General features: G+C 36.0%; 2 protein-coding genes across 2 annotated transcripts in view; both read left to right on the top strand.

Moving 5' to 3' along the window:
- Positions 1 to 7389, top strand: part of LOC107708907 (proline-rich transmembrane protein 2-like) — a 10329-nt gene extending 2940 nt beyond the window's left edge. Inside the window, exons 3-5 of the mRNA XM_016513270.1 lie at positions 3737 to 4047; positions 5337 to 5466; positions 6712 to 7389. Of these exons, the coding sequence (XP_016368756.1) occupies positions 3737 to 4047; positions 5337 to 5466; positions 6712 to 6728 (458 nt within the window). The 3' untranslated portion in view covers positions 6729 to 7389. The remainder of the gene's footprint in view (positions 1 to 3736; positions 4048 to 5336; positions 5467 to 6711) is intronic.
- A 3466-nt stretch (positions 7390 to 10855) lies between these two features.
- LOC107708906 (centrosomal protein of 55 kDa-like) lies at positions 10856 to 16159 on the top strand. Its single transcript, XM_016513269.1, has 9 exons — positions 10856 to 10975; positions 11147 to 11355; positions 11549 to 11809; positions 13643 to 13687; positions 13776 to 13926; positions 14016 to 14278; positions 14942 to 15013; positions 15523 to 15648; positions 15748 to 16159. Exons 2-9 carry the CDS (start codon positions 11161 to 11163, stop codon positions 15955 to 15957), a joined length of 1323 nt encoding a protein of 440 aa, XP_016368755.1. The 5' UTR covers positions 10856 to 10975; positions 11147 to 11160; the 3' UTR covers positions 15958 to 16159.
- Positions 16160 to 18365: the final 2206 nt, after the last annotated feature.

Below are 18365 nucleotides of genomic sequence, written 5' to 3'. Positions count from 1 at the left end.
AGTCAAGAGCAGTGCGTGATTTTCTGTCTTTCTTTTGTTGCTTGATTAACATCAATGACTCGGACAATAGCAACTAAATTAGGCTGCTATCCCTTTAAAACCGAATGCACAGCTGCAATGGATGGAATGTACTGATACACGTGCTCCCTACTGTTTACGTTCACTTAAGACGTAGTCAACTGTGTTTACGTTAATACTCGTCAAAACGGACAATTCGACATCATTTTGTGTGTAAATCTCTGTTCATGCGACGCGAAAGAGTACTCGCGTGCTGTGAGACGCGCTTTCTGTGTGTGTATGCTTCAGTGTCTGCGCTCAGAAAACCGGACCGAATTGAGTTCTCTCTTGCGTCGTCAGATTTATCCATATGTCTGCTCTTCTCTTACTCCCACATATTGACATTTTTTAGTGTTTTATGCGACGTGCAGCAAGTGTATGTTAGCTTATGTCCCGCCGGTTCATATGTTCCTATTTAACCTCCTAACTATGCAGCAGATTCGTTCTGAATGAATCTCTTCCCAAATCGTCCCTCCCTAACATTTTCGTCTCGTTTTTATTCGTTGACGAAAATGTCAATAGATTTACGTCATAGTTTTTGTCATTCAAAAAGAGTTTTAGTTCGTTATCGTCTCGTTGTCGTCGGTGAAAAAAATGTTGTTGATGAAAATTATGACGAAAATGATTCGTCAACGAAATTAACACTGATGTAGTTTTGTTCATTTATTAATAATTTGAATAAGCTTTTATTTCTATATATTCACCTGTTTGATTATTATATATGTATATATATTTTTTTTTTTCAATTCAGGTTCAGGACATAGTACTTTTTTGGTTAGGTGCCAAATATTGCTTTTTTTTTTAAGTTTATGTTTGTCAGCTTCATTTTATTTTATTTTATTCTACCTTTATTTCAGTTATTTTTAGTAATCTTAGTTAACAATAACAATAGTGAACCAAATCAATATCAAAAACTAATTTGCTTTTTAAGTTTATGTTTGTTTGTGTGTGTATATATCTTCATGTGAGTTTTCTTCATGTTCAGTGTTTTTAGAGCTTACTATAGTTTATAGTAGTACTTTTTTTTTTTTTTTACTAAAAACCTCTTCATTAGCTACATATTCAAAATACAGATATCTGACAGTTACAGGTCACTACAGACACTGTAAGAGCGAGTCACTGCAGAGCCACTAAAACCAGAAATAGACAGGCCTAGAATAGAATAGCATTAAAGGCAGAGTAAGTGAATTCTGGTAGCCAATGTTGATATTTGAAATCACCAAAACAAACACGCCCCTACCCCAAAAGGGTCTTGCCCCTATTTTGATAGCTCCGCCCCACATACACCGTGAGGAAAATCCATGTTAAAGGCAGAGTGAGGGATTTCTGGTAGCCAATGTTTATATTTGAAATCACCAAAACAAACACGGCCCTACCCCAAAAGGGTCTTGCCCCTATTTTGATAGCTCCGCCCCACATATACGTACGCAACCCAGGCAACGATTAGTTCTGTGAAACAAAGCAAAACTAATGTTACACCGTGTCTACGGACGTGAGCGGCGTGGCGCAACAAATCCCCGACAGAAAACTGCTGCCGGGTTCTATTTATGACGTGCTGACACACATTTCAAATGGTTTTCAATGGTCGCTTGATCGCGTCCAGTGTAGTCAGACTTTAGCTGTTGTAGACACGGTGTTACTCACCTATTGAGAAGAAACAAAGCAACCTCGGCGTCCGATCGCAGGCCTCCGCTCCTTGAGTTCTCTCCAGCGCTGGAAAGCTGATCCGATATTTACACGGGTCCTACTTCTTGCCTTATCGTTCCGCAGACGTTTTCCTCTTTTGTTTTTTTATCTGCCATCTCTATCTTTCTGTCGCTCGGCTCGGCTAATGTCCGTCCCATGCACTGAAAGCTCTCTCCTCCACATCACGAGACGAGTAGACACGCCCCTTATTGCTGATTGGCTACAAGTTTGTTTTGCTATTCGGCCCGAATCAGTTTTCTAAAGTGTTTTTGAAAAATCACATACCCTGCCTTTAAATCAAACGCTCGGTAACAAATCAAAAAGAGCAATTCACTCCAGAGGTACATTCTGTCCCCGCATTTTAAATATCTGGGACATATAGATATTTATTATTATTGCTCAAATCGCTGGTTATTTTCTGATCCTGGTTGCACAAAAATATTGAGAATATTAAAAGAATAAATACATACTTTCAGGATTTAATAAGCAAATAGCTTTAAAAAAGCAAAAATAAAAGCTAAAAGTGAAAATGATTAATTCAGAAAGCACTTCCCAGCAGCACTGCTAGAGGAATAGTTTGTTAATAATGCACAGGCTCTTCTGAGGGGCATTTCTTTGTTACTCACCACAGAATGACTGAGAGCTGGCAGTGGACAAGCACAACAACTCATGACCACTTTGTTGTTTATTGTGCTCTGAGGAGTTCGTTTGCGGTTAAGAGCGAGATTTTTATTTCTCTTCTTTTTACAATCGCTGAGTGAGTTGTAAATGCTCTTAATTAAATTAAAGTTGTGCATCCTAATTAAAATTGCCAAAGGGGCTTCCTGGCAGGAGGGGCTGAAAGGCATGACAGAGATTAGTGAATTAATTGCATTGGTGGCTATTTCATCAAAGTTGGTTTCAAGAGCACGCCATCCTGCGTTTCTATCAGCATCACATTTGGAGGAAAACATGGTGAGACAAACAATAATGATAACAGAGACGGCTAGAAAAAAAAAATTGTGGTCTGTCTTAGGGATTATTTAAATAAATGTGCATATTATATAAAATAATTGTTCTATTATATACTACCGGTCAAAAGTTTGGAATCATTATAATTTTTTTATTAATATTGCTTAATATTTTTGTAGAAAAGACTCTTAATACTCACCAAAGCGGCATTTATTTGACTAAAAATACTGTAAAAACAGTAAAATTGTGTAATATTAGTACAATTTGAAAGAACTGTTTTCTTTTTGAATATATTTCAAAATGTAATTTATTCCTGTGATGCAAAGTTGAATTTCAGCATCACTTCAGTCTTCAATGTGACATTATCCTTCAGAAATTCTATGCTGCACTGATGCTTATAATAATGGTTCTTATTATTAATGTTAAAAACAGTTTTTGAAGAAGTTCAAAAGAACAGCATTTATTTGAAACAGAAATATGATTTAACATGATAAAGGTCTTTATTGTCACTTTTGATAAATTGAATGTGTCATTGCTGAATAAAAATAATATATATATATTATTTATTATTATTATTATTTTTTATCTTACTTTTCAAAACTGTTGAATGGTACGGTTTCCAGAAAAATATGAAGCAGCACAACTGTTTTTAACATTGATAGTAATAAGTGTATAAATGTTTCTTGAGTAGCAGCAAATCAGCATATTATTATGATTTCTGAAGGATCATGTGACACTGAAGACTGGAGTAATGATGCTGAAAATTCAGCTTTGCATCACAGGAATAAATTACATTTTAAAATACATTCAAATAGAAAACAGTTATTTTAAATAATAAAAATATTTCAGAATATTACTGTATTTTTTATCAAATAAATGCAGCCTTGGTGAGCATAAGAGACTTCTTTCAAAAACATTAAAAAACCTTCCAAACATTTGACCAGTGCTGTATGAATTCTGTAAGACCTTGCCAGGTCTCTATTTAAATGTGTACTTTTGTCTCATCATTTAGTTTGCTTACATCCTCTCTTTCTTTTGGCAGCCGATAGGATTTGTTCTTCCCCAAACGATGCTTCTACCTTCAAACCCATTCTCTCATCTCCTCCTCGCCGGCATCATTCTCTCCCTCATTCTCACCATCCACATGTGGGCCGCACCCGGATGGGCAGCCGCTCCAGCTCCATCGCCTACACAGCGTTCTCCCCACGGCCCTCTATTTCACGCCACTCCAGTATCGCCACCAACCCCCCGATGGACCGCTCCAAACCCAAAGACTACCTCATCCTCGCCATCCTCGCCTGCTTCTGCCCTGTCTGGCCAGTCAACATTGTGGGATTTGTTTACTCCATCATGGTATGTAGAAATTGGGCCATTTGGGTCATTCTACAAGATTTGTGTCGCTAATATGCTAAATTTTAACAATGAATCGCTAACATTGTGTTAATATTATTTTTTTCTTATATATTTGTTTTAAAAGTTAATATTTTTTAAACACTTAAATGTGTTAATATTAATATTTCACTAAACATTTGTGACCCTGGAGCACAAAACCAGTCTTAAGTCGCTGGGGTATATTTGTAGCAATAGCCAAAAATACATTGTATGGGTCAAAATTATAGATTTTTCTTTTATGCTAAAAATCATTAGGATATTACGTAAAGATCATGTTCCATGAAGATATTTTGTAAATTTCCTACTGTAAATAAATTAAAACTTAATTTTTGATTAGTAATATGCATTGCTAAGAACTTCATTTGGACAACTTTAAAGGCGATTTTCTCAATATTTAGATTTTTTTGCGCCCTCAGATTCCAGATTTTCAAATAATTGTATCTCAGCCAAATATTGTCCTATCCTAACAAACCATACATCAATGGAAAGCTTATTTATTCAGTTTCCAGATGATGTATAAATCTCAATTTCGGAAAAATTGACACTTAAGACTGGTGTTGTGGTCCAGGGTCACATATTAAGAAAAATCCAGTAACTTCCAGTATTTGTATGTATTTAATATACAAATACATATATATATAGGTTTTTGTATTTTCCCAGCCAATTAGCAAATGTACACATATGAATAATAATTAATAATTGTAAAATACAGTATATGGACATAAGAGCTAGCAAATTTTAATATCATTGAGATACCTTTATAGTAGTTATTAATATTTTGAATGTTTATATTTTCATTTAAATTTTAGTTAAAATTTATAAATGTGTATTTATATTAATATATATTCAGTATTTTCAAAAAAAAAAAAATATATATATTAAATTTATAATAATAAATTATATATGAATTACATATATATATATATTTTTTAGCACAAGTCTTAAAATGTTAACCCAGTTACCATCAACCCTCCTAATTTATATTCAATTTTAATAATGTTGATTTTGATTGACATTTTAACACATTATATGTCTAATAGAATGTTTAAAATCTTACAAGAACTTTTTTTTTTATCATTTTAAAAAAATAAAAGCACTTGTTTCATAGAATATTTCTTTTGTCTGTGTAGAAATATTATGTTATTATTTTTCTTGCAGTAAACCAGGCTGAATTTTTCATTGTGTGTTACAGTGTTGAATATGTAAAGTGCTTTAATGGAAGCTCAGATCTCACTGTCATGTTCTGTTAGTCGCGGAACAGTCTGGAGCAGGGGAACATAGACGGAGCGAGACGACTGGGTCGCGTGGCCAAGCTGCTCTCTGTGGTCTCTCTGGTGGGAGGAGCTGTCATCATCGTAGCATGCGCCGTGAATCTGTCAAGTAAGCCATCTCTAACCTCTTCACCCGAGCCTCGTGGGACTTTCTCCTCTTCGTAATCACACTCACTCACTCAACATGAAATATGCTCCTCAATGCCGAATGTTTATGCAGAACAGATTATCTGAATCATAACTCTATAGATAGGACATCTAAGTAGGTCAGGAAGCAGAGAATCCTTTGTGGCTGGAGATTTTCTTTCTTTTGCTGTGCTTTTGAAGTGTTTAAATACTGCTACTTTTTCCCAGTGGACATTTAGCCTTTTCTTCTAATGTTGAGAAAAATGTTCTACAAAGCTGTGGGTGATTAGAAGACATTTACATGAACTGCATTTAATGACTTGAATAATGAACAATATATGAATTACAAATGACTCAGAAATGACACAACAGATTGATGTAGTGTATCACAGACCAATGTTTTACACTGTTATATGAAACATTGATGGAACACAAACATTGATGGTAACTAACAGAATCCAGTCTAATCTCTCCCCTGATTTGACATCAATGAAACAGCAACCCATTTACTTCCATTATGTGACACATTTCAGAGTGAATAGGACATTTAGTAATAAAAAGGACAGGACTGGATTTAATCCATTGAGAATTGGTTGGATTATGAAAAGCGAATGTTAAATACTAGATTTAACATTCGAAATATCTAAATTAACTATCTATCTATCTATCTATCTATCTATCATCTATCTGTTGTTTTGAATTTTCTATTCATCAAAAGATCCTGAAAAAAATGTATCAGTTTCCACAAAAATATTAGGCAACACAACTGTTTTCAACACTGATAATAATAAGAAATGTTTATTGAGCAGCAAATTAGAATGATGTCTTAAGTATCATGTGACAATGATGCTGAAAATACAGCTTTGCATCACAGGAATAAATTAAAATGCATTCAAATATAATGATCTTTAAAAAAGCATCATATGACCCCTTTAAATGGCAAAAATATATTTTTTTTATCAAATAAATGCAGCCTTGGTGAGCATAAGAGACTTATTTCAAAAACATCAAAAAATCTTACCGACCCCAAACGTTTGAATGGTAGTGTACATTTTTAATGGATTTTAGTCCTTTAATACAGTTTAAAAAGCATCCGAGTATGCAATTCATGACGTTCAGAGTGAGCAGAGCTGATTCAAATATGTAAGATAAATTATATATAAGATAATAATGAGACTGTAGTGTACTGTTTTTTACATCACTAACATGATTTATCTGCATTTTTCAGTTAATGTCAAATCCTGAGTGCTGCGAGTGTGCCACGGAATCCAGCTTCACATCAGACCACTGACCCGAACACCACGGCCCATTTGTTTTGCCCCACTGCTGCTGTGACAGCAATAACAACATAGAGAGCAATCGATAAGCGGATGACTTTGCTCTCTGAAAGAAACCTTGGTAATCTGCAACATCCTTCAAACAGATGGAGCAAGATGCTTCACTGAAGTCTCACACATCAATGAGAAAAGAGTAAAAGAGTTTTACTCTTGCGCTCGTTCCTTGGCACTTGCTCCGAGGCTGTTGGAGTCTCTCACACCTAAACATGAACAACTGTGGCTCACGCTCTGTAAAGACTGGCTTGCACTCACACGCTGTCATTGAGGAGAAGTGTTTTTCCTTCTCCAGAAGCAGAAAACAAGCCAAACCGAAATACAGACATAGGTTTGTCAGATTATTCCTCCCAATGAGAATCACAAGCCAAATGTTCTGAAGATTGTCAAGTGGCTCACATGTGATGAAGTGGATCTCCTCAGTCGTGAGTCGTGATCACGTCCTTATATCAGAGACACACTTGATTTACTACGTCGACAACATTTGTTCTGTTTTCAAAACCTCTAAGAACCGTTTGTGAGTAAAGAGGAGAGATATCTTAGTAACAAGTTATCTTTTTTTTATTTTCATGTCCTTATATACTGTACATTTTTTAAAAATTAGATTTTTTTTTCTTCAGCCATCAGACATTTGAAAAAAATTTATCATGATACTGTTTATAATTCTTTATTTTTCATTTACATTTTTCAAATGACAATCAAATCTTAATTTTTCTTTCTTTCTTTTCATTTGTCTTTATCTCGAGAAAATTTAACTGTTCTTGAACGTGACACGTGTGTAGTCATGCTTACACAAAATATAGCTAACAACCCTAAAATTGTGTTTTGGACAACCAGAACCGAAAATAATCCACACCCCTTTTGATAAAGGAATATGCAAGCACTCACAGGCAAAATGGATTTTCATCACATAGTGAAATTGTTTCTGGAAATAATAGTCTTTCTAAAAACACACTGTGTCTGCTGCAAACCTTTGTATTGAACTGTGTTGTTGGGTTATTTATATACACTGTGTAATCTGAAATATCTGTAGCTAAATGTAGCCAAATCACAACCGAATCTTGCAATATTGTATTAATTAGACGTTGTGTTAATGAACCCGTCCTGTAGATCCAAACGGGACATTTGGCTGGTAATACTGTCGAGCTCATGGGGATTTTACTGCTGTAGGTTTTGAATTGTATATAAAGAGGAATGCATGATGATGAGATTTTGACATGTGGGACGTTGAGTTTGTAACGAGGGACACTGATGTCATCATTCTCTGGTTGTGAATGGATGTAGCTTTTGTGCATTTCACTTCTGTTTAGATTCAATGATACTGCATATATGCTAGACTAGAGAACTTGTGATATGTGCTGATTATATTTATGGTAGGTCCAGTTGGTTAAATCCATGTATTCCTTTATATCTTTAAAAAAAAATGGTTTATAATACATCCCTTTATTTTTCCTAATACCTTTTGGCTCATGGGAATACATAAACACTTTTGTTTCAATCCACCTTGATAGAATGATGAAGAGCTGAAATGTATGAAATATTTAGCTATTCCAAACAGTGTGCACTTATTTTTGCATGCACCCTTCTTTCTCAAATATTTTGATAGTCTTGTAAGCAGCACTCTTTCCCTCTATGTATCCTCCTAGGGAAACAGAATAAAGCATTAAAAGGATGTGAAACAGCTGTGAATTCCCTCCGTTGTCTGACTGCTGGATTGTTCTTTGTCCTCAGTTATTAGGGGGACTAAGTTTGAATCTTCTGTTGCCAGGGATACCATCTGCCCCTCTTCAGGTGTGTGAGATGTGAGAATTGGACTGGACATACTGGTCTGGTCATAGGTCTGCCGATTTATTTCTGTTCCATTACTTGGTCACAGTGGAAAGAGACGGGAGAAGAAGAGCACAGAGACTTTGACTATAGATAGATATATAGACTAACCTACTTTCAGATAGATAGATAGACTAGATAAAAGAATAAACGAACAAACAGAAGGTCAGAATAAGAGAGGGAGTGAGAGAAATAAAAGATGGCTCCCATTATCCAGTGAAGCGAACAGTGTAGGGGTGGAATGAGAAAGTCTCAAGGGAGGAGGAGTAGTAGGCAGCCAGGAGGGAATAGATATTTAATGAGGAACCGCATTCTACCCTCTAAATCTGCTGTATGCGACAATTACAAATGATCTAACGCTGCTCGAATGATCTGTACACCAAACTGGATGATGACTGACCATAGTGTGTGAACTGCAGTTTCATTTCATCCACTAAGATGCACAGATCACAGCTGCGTTTGTGCTAAACACTGTGTGTGTGTGTGTGTGTGTGTGTCGACTCCCATCATTCAGTATTTATTAAACTGGAAATCCTGACAGACTCGAGCTCTTTCCCTCCTCTCTTGCAGAATCCTGGATTAGCTGGATTTCTAAAATGGATGTTGCATTACTAAGTAAGCACAAAGGAATAATGTTGCAAGAGTGGAGGATTTCTGACCCAAATTGGACGACAGTCTTTCAACACCCAAATCTCACACAAACCCTCTACAGTATACCCAGAGCAATAGGAGGCCCATGTTGTACTTCTGTATGGCGAGTTTGTGTGTGTGTGCATGCGTGCATGCTCTAGTGATAAACAGCTGCATCAGCCTGCAGTGTCATTAGTGCAGATTATTGCAGTTTAGTGCAGATGCAGCACTAAAACCCAAACATCATCCCCCGCACAGCAGCACCACTGACCTTGCCCCAAACGTTCACACTCTTCTCATTTGCCAGCATCAGATCATTTACTGTTTTTTAAAGTGACTCTGACTGACTGACTGATGAGAAGGTATTCAACACTATAGCTGCCAATGCCCTCAAATAGTCATCAAAAGCAATAATTTTGCAACTAATTTTATGATGCTTTCAAATGTATAATATAAAACATACAACTTGACTTATTATGTTGTCTATTTCGAAATGTAAGTAATACTACATTTCAAAAGTTTGTTGTTAGTGAGGTTTTTTTTTTTTTTAAAGAAATGAATACTTGTATTCAGCAAGGATGCATTAAATTGATTAAAAATGATACTAAAACATGCAAAAGATTTCTATTTCACCTAAAGGCTTTTGTTTTGAACTTTCTATTAATCAAAAAGTCAATTTTCGGCAAAAATAATAATAATTTATCACAAATGTTTTCAAGAAATATTTCTGGAGCAGCAAATCAGCATATTAGAATGATTTCTGAAGGATCATGTGACACTGAAGACTGGAGTAATGATGCTGAAAATTCAGCTTTACATCACAGGAATAAATTACATGTTAGATATATACACTGAACAAAATTATAAATCAGATACTGACTGGTTTTCGGACCCCCCCAATACAGTAAAACTGCACATTTTAGAGTGGCCTTTTCTTGTGGCCAGCCTAAGGCACACCTGTGCAATTATCATGCTGTCTAATCAGCATCTTGATGTGCCACACCTGTGAGGTGGATGGATTGTCTTGGCAAAGGAGAAGTGCTCACTAACACAGATTTAGACAGATTTGTGAACAATATTTGAGAGAAATAGGCCTTTTGTGTACATAGAAAAAGTCTTAGATCTTTGAGTTCAGCTCATGAAAAATGGGGGCAAAAACAAAAGTGTTGCGTTTATAATTTTATTCAGTGTATATGAAAAGAGTTATTTTAAATTGTAATAAATATAATATTTTACATTACTGGTTTTTGATCAAATAAACGCAGCATTGGTGAGACAGAAAATAAAATAAATTAAATGCACACACACACACACATATTTAAAAACAATTATTCCACATTTTTGACAGGTAGTGTACATATGAAGGGTTATTATTGTGTCTTATTTAGTAGCATATGGTTACTTTAAATGGTTGTATACACTACGGATTACATTACAGCTTTTTATTATAATGCTAAGTTTTACATTAAACATTAGTTTAGTTTTAGACAGCATCACAGCCTACCTGTGGAAGTGTTTGCGAGAGATTTGTTCTCGTACGTTACAGAATCTCAGTGCGCCATCTGTCTTTACCAGGCGGCGTGTTCCGGATATGACGCAGGACGCGCCGTATTTAAACTTGTTTTCATTATCACGGAAGTGAAACAGGACCGTTTCCACAGACTGATGCTCATATACTTCTACAGTTAAGCACTCATTCTTGTCGTAAGTAAATAGTTTATTTGTTTTATTTAGATTAATTTGTACAACACTCTTAAACAGGACTTTCGCTGTTTACTATTCTCTATATCTGTATTGTACTTTCTAGATGAACGTTGGTTTCGATTTTGTTATGGTTAGTTTTACACATAAAAAAAAACTGTCTTTTATGTCCAGACATCACTCCAGACATGGCGGCGAAGGGGGCCAAGGAGATTATCGTGAATAAATTGGGCTTTAAAAGCAGCCATTCAAAATCAATGGAGATAGAGATCGAGAAACTGAAGAGAGAGAACCAGCAGCTGAAGAAAAGTCTGGAGGACACGAAGAGAGCTGGAAGACATCAAAACACACATCCAGACTCGGACAAAGCCAAACTGCTTGAGGTGAATTCATGCCTTTATACCTGAAATCTGAAGGGGCTTTGTTTAAAATGACAAGAAAGCTGTCTATGTGTCAGTCTGGATGTGTGTATGCAGAGTTTGTTTTTACATTTCTTCATGACTGTTTCTTGAAGTGAAAGACTCGAGTATTATTATGAAGGTATTTGTCCTTTTTTACGACTCTGTGGTGTCGCAGAGGATTCTGGCTCTGGAGACGCAGAGGGAGAGGAACTCGCAGCAGCTGCTGGGAAAGGAGCAGGAGATCTCCAGCCTCAGACAGCAGCTGCGCGCCGCTCACGGGGACGTGGTGTCTTCACTGCAGAGCCAGCTGGAGCAGAAACAACAGGCGGCTGAACAGAGAGAGACACAGTTTCAGGCTCTCTCGAAGGAGACCGAAGACCTGAAAAACAAGTATTGTGCCGTTTCTGAGAGGTGTGACACACTTGAGAAACAAAAGGTAGGGGAGTCGACTTTAGACCCTTCATATGGCTTCATGTGGATTTTCATTCATTTTGTTTACAAATGTTCTTGGTGTAAGATTAAACAAAGAAAATATATATATATATTTTTTTTTTTTGCAGCAAGGGTACATAAAGTTACAAAAGATTTATATTTCAGATAAATACTGTTCTTTTGAGATTTCTGTTCATCAATGATTATTGCAGTTGAGTGAAGTTTCCTCAAAAAAATATAAGCAACATTGATAATAATAAGAACCATTATTAATAATTAAGCACCAAATCAACTTTGCCATCACAGGAATAAATTATATTTTAATACAATAAAAATACAAAACAGTTCTTTTAAATTGGAGTAATATTTCACAATATTGCTGTTTTTAAGCTATCTATCTATCTATCTATCTATCTATATGCACACATACATTCTTGGATTTGCCTTCTCTCTCATCAGTTATAATTTATTACTATTTATCATTCCTGAAACAGCTATAGAAATTATTTTCTTATGTGCATATTTTCTTGTGGGCTTATTAAAATGAGCACAACTTTTTATGTAACATCCTGTCATTTAGCATAAGGATATTTGCAGGCAAATGAAGGCATGGTCAGGTTCACACACTAGATGGCAGTATTTCATCAATCAACTAGTTTCTTGCTCCGAGAAGACACCTAACTAGTGCTGATGGAGTGATGCTAGCAGACCACAACTAATTCTTAAGAATATAATATTTGAACTACAGTTTATTGATACTTAAATATTATACTCATGCTATTTTATAATAACTATTAACATATTGCGTGATATTTTTTCCCCAAGTGCAAACCAGAGTTAACTGATTTCATTGATCAACGCAATCACACAGTCTTCTGTCTAGAAAAGTTCAGAGTTCAGAAAATCAGTGCTACCTACACTATACTAAGGTTAATGTTCAGGTTGGGGGCGATTCATCCTGTTAAAGCAATCACATACCCTGCCTTTAATAAACAGAACTGCACACATCCCGCGGAAGAACATTCCAACCGGAGCTACTTCTCTAAGTTTATGTCTATGGCGATTCACGCAGGTATGTGTTACTCCGCAGCGGTGACGACCCGACCAGGCTACAATAGTCCAAATATAAGTACTTATTATAAGTGTACCGTAGTGATTCGGAATAAGACAAAGACGCGGTTTGGAAGATTAATTCATGATGTACTCGCTCATTATGTACATTTAGCAAATTTTGAACACAGAAAAAGCTACATAGTGCTGCTTTAAAGGCAGGGTATGTGATTTTTCAAAAACACTTTAGAAAACTGATTCGGGCCGAATATCAAAACAAACTTGTAGGCAATCAGCAATAAGGGGCGTGTCTACTCGTGATGTGGAGGAGAGAATATTGGTTTTGCTTTGTTTCACAGAACTAATCGTTGCCTGGGTTGCGTACGTATATGTGGGGCGGAGCTATCAAAATAGGGGCAATACCATTTTGGGGTAGGGGCGTGTTTGTTTTGGTGATTTCAAATATCAACATTGGCTACCAGAAATCACTTACTCTGCCTTTAAGAGATTGTTGGCCTGTTGGTTGAAGTTCCTGTAAGTCCAACAGGGCATCAGTCAAAAATGTGCCTGGTTTATAAACAGGACTTTTCATTACAATGCATTACATTTGGAGGTTCTCAAACCTCTAATTAATTAATTTCTAAATATAAGCTGTTAATAAGATGTAAAAGGTTGTATCTTTCCTTTTTATCATTTATGAGATGCATTGTGCTTCTTTGCTATTACATTTTTTGACCATTTATCCAGTGTTTATTTTGACGTTTATGTGTCACTGGTCTCCTGACAGGTTCCGTCTGGTGAGCTTGCGGTGGTTCAGGAGCAGTTGCGAGACGTGAGTTCACATCTCAAGTGTTCAGATAAGAGCTTCCTGGTGCTTTCTTCCAGACTCATGTCGTTCCTCCCTCTGTCTTTGAGTCCAGGCCCTGGAGAAGAACCATAACTGGCTTGTTTATGACCAGCAGCGGGAGGCCTACGTTCAGGGCGTTTTGGCCAGGACCAAAGAGTTAGAGACGCAGTTAAATGAAACAAATCAAGCACTCCAACAACAGCACAAAGAAGCCAATTCAGATGGTAAAATATGAATAGAAAATACTCCAAATGGCCATATAGGGTCTGTATAATCCAGTAACATCATTGATTCTCTCTTCTTGTTTCTTCAGGCCAGTCTGGGCAGGTGGCTCTGCATGAACTTGAGGCTGAACGGGCCCGAGTCACCCGAATCCAGACAGAACTGGAGGATCTGAGAGGAAGGTATGAGGAGAAGAGCCGGGAAGCAGCTCAGGCGCGGGAGCAGCTCCTGGAGGAGAGGAAACGCGAGCGGGAGGCTCTGCAGGAGGAGAGGAGGTGTTCATCAGAGCGAGCTGCTCGACTGCAGGGAGAGCTGGAGGAGGAGAGGAGGAGGGTGGCCGAACTACTGATGCAGGTACAGATGTTTAATGCAAATTTCTTACTTTGTATTTTTGTCTTATTTTCAGTTACCAAATCTAACATTTTTGAAAGCAAGATGCATTTACTTAAGAAGGAAAACTAAAAAAAAAAAAAAAAAAAAGATCTGTCGGTGGGGTAAGAAAAAAATTGGTTTACCTTTAAATTAAGTTTATATTTTTCTTACTCCGCTGATAGACTTTTTTTCTTGTTTTAACTATAAACACATTATTTTGATGCATTTTTCAGAAAACGAGATTTAAAAATGAACATTTTGCTTCCCAAGTAACTGTACCTTGATTTAAGAATGTTTAGATATTTGTACTGGAAAACGACGAAGCTACTGAGTAAGAAAGTTATTTTTTGCAGTTTCATAAAATATGAACGTCATTGTGGTTGATAGAACAATCCAATTGGTCACTATTATCAGTTGAAGCTGATCTCAAAATGGCCAAATATTAACCGATTGAACAGTCCAGACTGGCTTTTCCAGAAGCATAGCCTAAAGTTGACTGGCCTACAATGCTTTCAGGAAACACAGCCCTGCCTGATATACTGGTTTATAACTACTCATTTCTTTTGAAGCAACTTATGTGTGCATTAACAATATCTGCTAAAAAAAAATTAAAGTTTAAAAGCTAAACGTTTTCTGTTTTGAAAGGTGAATCTACTGCAGAAATCCCTGATGACTCAGCAGGAGGAGCAGAAAAGAATCGCTAGTTTGGAACAACAGGTATTTGTATCATCCTGTAACACCAGCTTTAATAGTAGAGCTGTGAATGAAACATCCAGCATGCTTCTTGATTTCATTCCTGGCTTAAATGATATGATGCACTTTATTTTTGTTTGTGTGTGTGTGTGTGTGACTCTGTTAATTCCAAAAAAGACATTAAAAAAGCAATTCAGTCAGTCATCTGTTTTGAGCATAGTATTAATATTCTTAAAAACAAAACAAAAAAAGTTGTTTGTGAAAAAATTATAAATATTTAAAAAATGTTGTCCACCAAATTAAAGTCATATGGTGCAACCAACTTAATTAAAAAAAATACAATCACATGTATTATTGAATAGGGAAAATATTATAATTTGTATTAATGGTTACCCACACTGCATGACATTTTTTGGAGTCGTCAAATGTAAAGTTTTGCTGAAAATTAAACAAATAAAATTTAAAACTAAATTGTTAAAGATTATTTTATTTTTATGACCCCTTTTTTTTTTTTTGTCACTGACCATCATTAGATCCAGTTGTCGGCCAGAGAATCTGAAAATGAAAAACTGGACCGTCAAACTCTACAGCACCAGCTGCATAAAGTTTTGAAAGAGCTTCGGAAGGCCAGAGACCAGATTACAGGCCTGGAGTCTGCCGTGAGTTCAGAGATGATCCGTGATGTGTCCTGACATGTTCATTGACATGTGCGTCATATTCTTGTGTAATAATGTGCCTGTTTTGACCTTGTGCCTCAGAAACAGCAGAGAGAGTCTCGCTTCTCTGAGCCCAGCACCTGTAACAGGATGGATTTTGAGAGATTGACTATTCAAGATCGAACCACGTCTCCATCTAAAGTCCATAACCTACTAGATGAGAGTTTGCTGGAGTGTCCGAACTGTGGCGCTTCCTACCCCACCAGCCAGCACAGAGAGCTGCTCGCCCACCTCGACTACTGCTTCAGCTAAAACACACGTTTCTGAAACATAGAAATCTTATGATGTAGGATCTTTTTTTTTTTTACTTTTATTATAGTCACCATTCCAAAGAATTGTTTCAGTATTTTATATTAACAGGTATTTTATTACTGTTTTTAAGAATAAGTAGTGTCAAATTTTTTAATTTGAATTTTTTTTGAAAAGGAATATTCTTTCCTGGAATATTCAGAAAAGTATCAGTTTACATGGGGTATATTTAAAAATATTTTAATTTATGAATTCAGATGTAAATGCTATTTTCTTATTTCTCTTTTGGTGATAAGGTTGATCTCGATAAATAAAACAATATTTAGCATATTCCCCTTTTTTTTTTTTTTATCAGTGTTGTACCTCAAAAGTAAGATTATTTACAGAGTCCTTCACTGAATTGTGTACTCCACGTATATGAATAAAGGAAAAAGACTGTGGTTTGTTTCCTAGTTTCCCCTTGTATCCTCATGGTACCTCTGAAGCATCCATCAGTCCTGACTTTGCAAACCAATTCTGTCTTGAATTAGACTGTGTGTAAATCCCGCATTAAACTATTTAAAAATGGGATTAGGTGAAGCACCGTAGCCAGAGGAGAATGGGTCTAATTCCAGGGAAGTGTCATGCATTATTTCACTGTCAGGCAAGAAATATGAGAAAAACTGGACAAGGAGTACAAATAAATTTGTAGAATCTTTCCTAATGTCCTACTCGGGTTATTTAAACTGTTCAGTCCACATATTTACATAACATACAGAATAAATAGTTTTTATTTTTAATATGTAACATGTACATTTTAAATTAAATATTTAATATACGGTCATGTATATATTATACTAGCGGTGTTTAATATTAATGTATATTATTACACGGCTCTGTGGAATACTTGATTCTGATTGGTCAGTCGCGACATTCCGAGGTATGCTATCCATAGACTGTGCTAATATCACAGGCTCATCCGGGTAACAGCAGTCGGCGCTTGAACTATTTTTTCTTGGCGGAAGCTTTGCGTTTGTTTAGCTGATAAAATATTAAAACTCGATTCAAAATGGTGTACAATTATTTAATTATGTCATCCTGGTATCGCGGACTCGCTCTCGTTTCATACAAACGCAGCTGCTGCCATTTTGCTACGATTGTTTTGTACGCTGTAATGGATTATAAGAGAACTAACAAACTGGTAAGGTTTTAAAACATTTTCGTCTTAATTATTTTATTGCCTTAACTATTTTTGTGGTGAAATGTTGTGTAATAAGTGGTTTGACCACCGTTTCCCTTAAATGTCCGTCTAGTTTGAATTTGCCGCTTGCTCGCAACTGCTGTCTTCACGGAAGCTTTGCGTTCAAATATTTCAACTCAAATCAATATTTCGCGTCTAATTATTTACTTATGTGGCAAGTTGCTGTGTAATAAGCGGAGTCCTCCTGATCACCCTGTCGGGGTTTATTCTGAGATAACAACCGGCTGGATGTACATTATCCCTTACTTAGCGATGTATTATATACTAATACTGGCACCCTTGGTAAATATGAGCAAAGAAGTCTGTGAAAAAGAAAAAGATTCTTTTTGATCTTTCATTAAAAAAGTTCACATTCTAACCTTTCATTGAAGTAAAACAATTGAAAGTGGGGGGAAACTCAGGTTATGAAATAAATGTTTTTCTCCAATGCATGTTGACCACGCCCCCAGAAATTCTTATGAGAAAAATATCTCTAAAGTATATTCCCATTCATATTCCCATTTTTTTTAGCACACCATGGCGACGTATCTCAAGTATCTTGGAGACATTGCACAGTTTTTTCTATTTCTTCATGTCATTCCAGACAGACTGGATGATGGTGAGATCAGATCTCTGTGTGGAGCACTGGCTGCTGTCAGACTCCTTGTGCAAACGAAAATCTCACTGGATTATTACAATTAATGGCAAAAGGAATGTTTGGAAAGGTAAAGTGATATCACTGACAGACTACAGCAAAAAACTTTTTTTTGTTTTTGTTTTTGAAAATACTCATGGCCTAAGACTTTTGCACAGTACTGTATATATAGGCCTATTAAGATTTACTTTCATCTCTCCTCTTTCCTTTTTTCTAATACATGAATGTGATTATTTCCTCATCCTCATACTGGTCTATAATATGTGTGCTGACACCAGTTACTCTGTATCATGGTCCAAGTTGCACAACATTTTTGTTAGCATCTCTGTAAACAAAAAGCATTGATTTGCCACAGTTCTGTTTGTATTGTTAGTTCATATGAGTTCAGACAAACCTTTGATAAAACTTTGGTGACAGTGAGTTTACAAGCATCAATCACTGAAGTCAGTACTTTTTAAAAAAGTTTATTTGAAAAAAACAGTTAAATCATGCACTTATTATGCATTAAAATTATTATTAAACATCTTCCCCTTATTG

Source organism: Sinocyclocheilus rhinocerous, unplaced genomic scaffold (assembly GCF_001515625.1).
Source record: "Sinocyclocheilus rhinocerous isolate Xijiao unplaced genomic scaffold, SAMN03320098_v1.1 scaffold24, whole genome shotgun sequence".
Classification (NCBI taxonomy): Eukaryota; Metazoa; Chordata; class Actinopteri; order Cypriniformes; family Cyprinidae; genus Sinocyclocheilus; species Sinocyclocheilus rhinocerous.
Note: the sequence above shows the minus strand (reverse complement) of the source record. Positions and strands in the feature narration are given on the sequence as shown.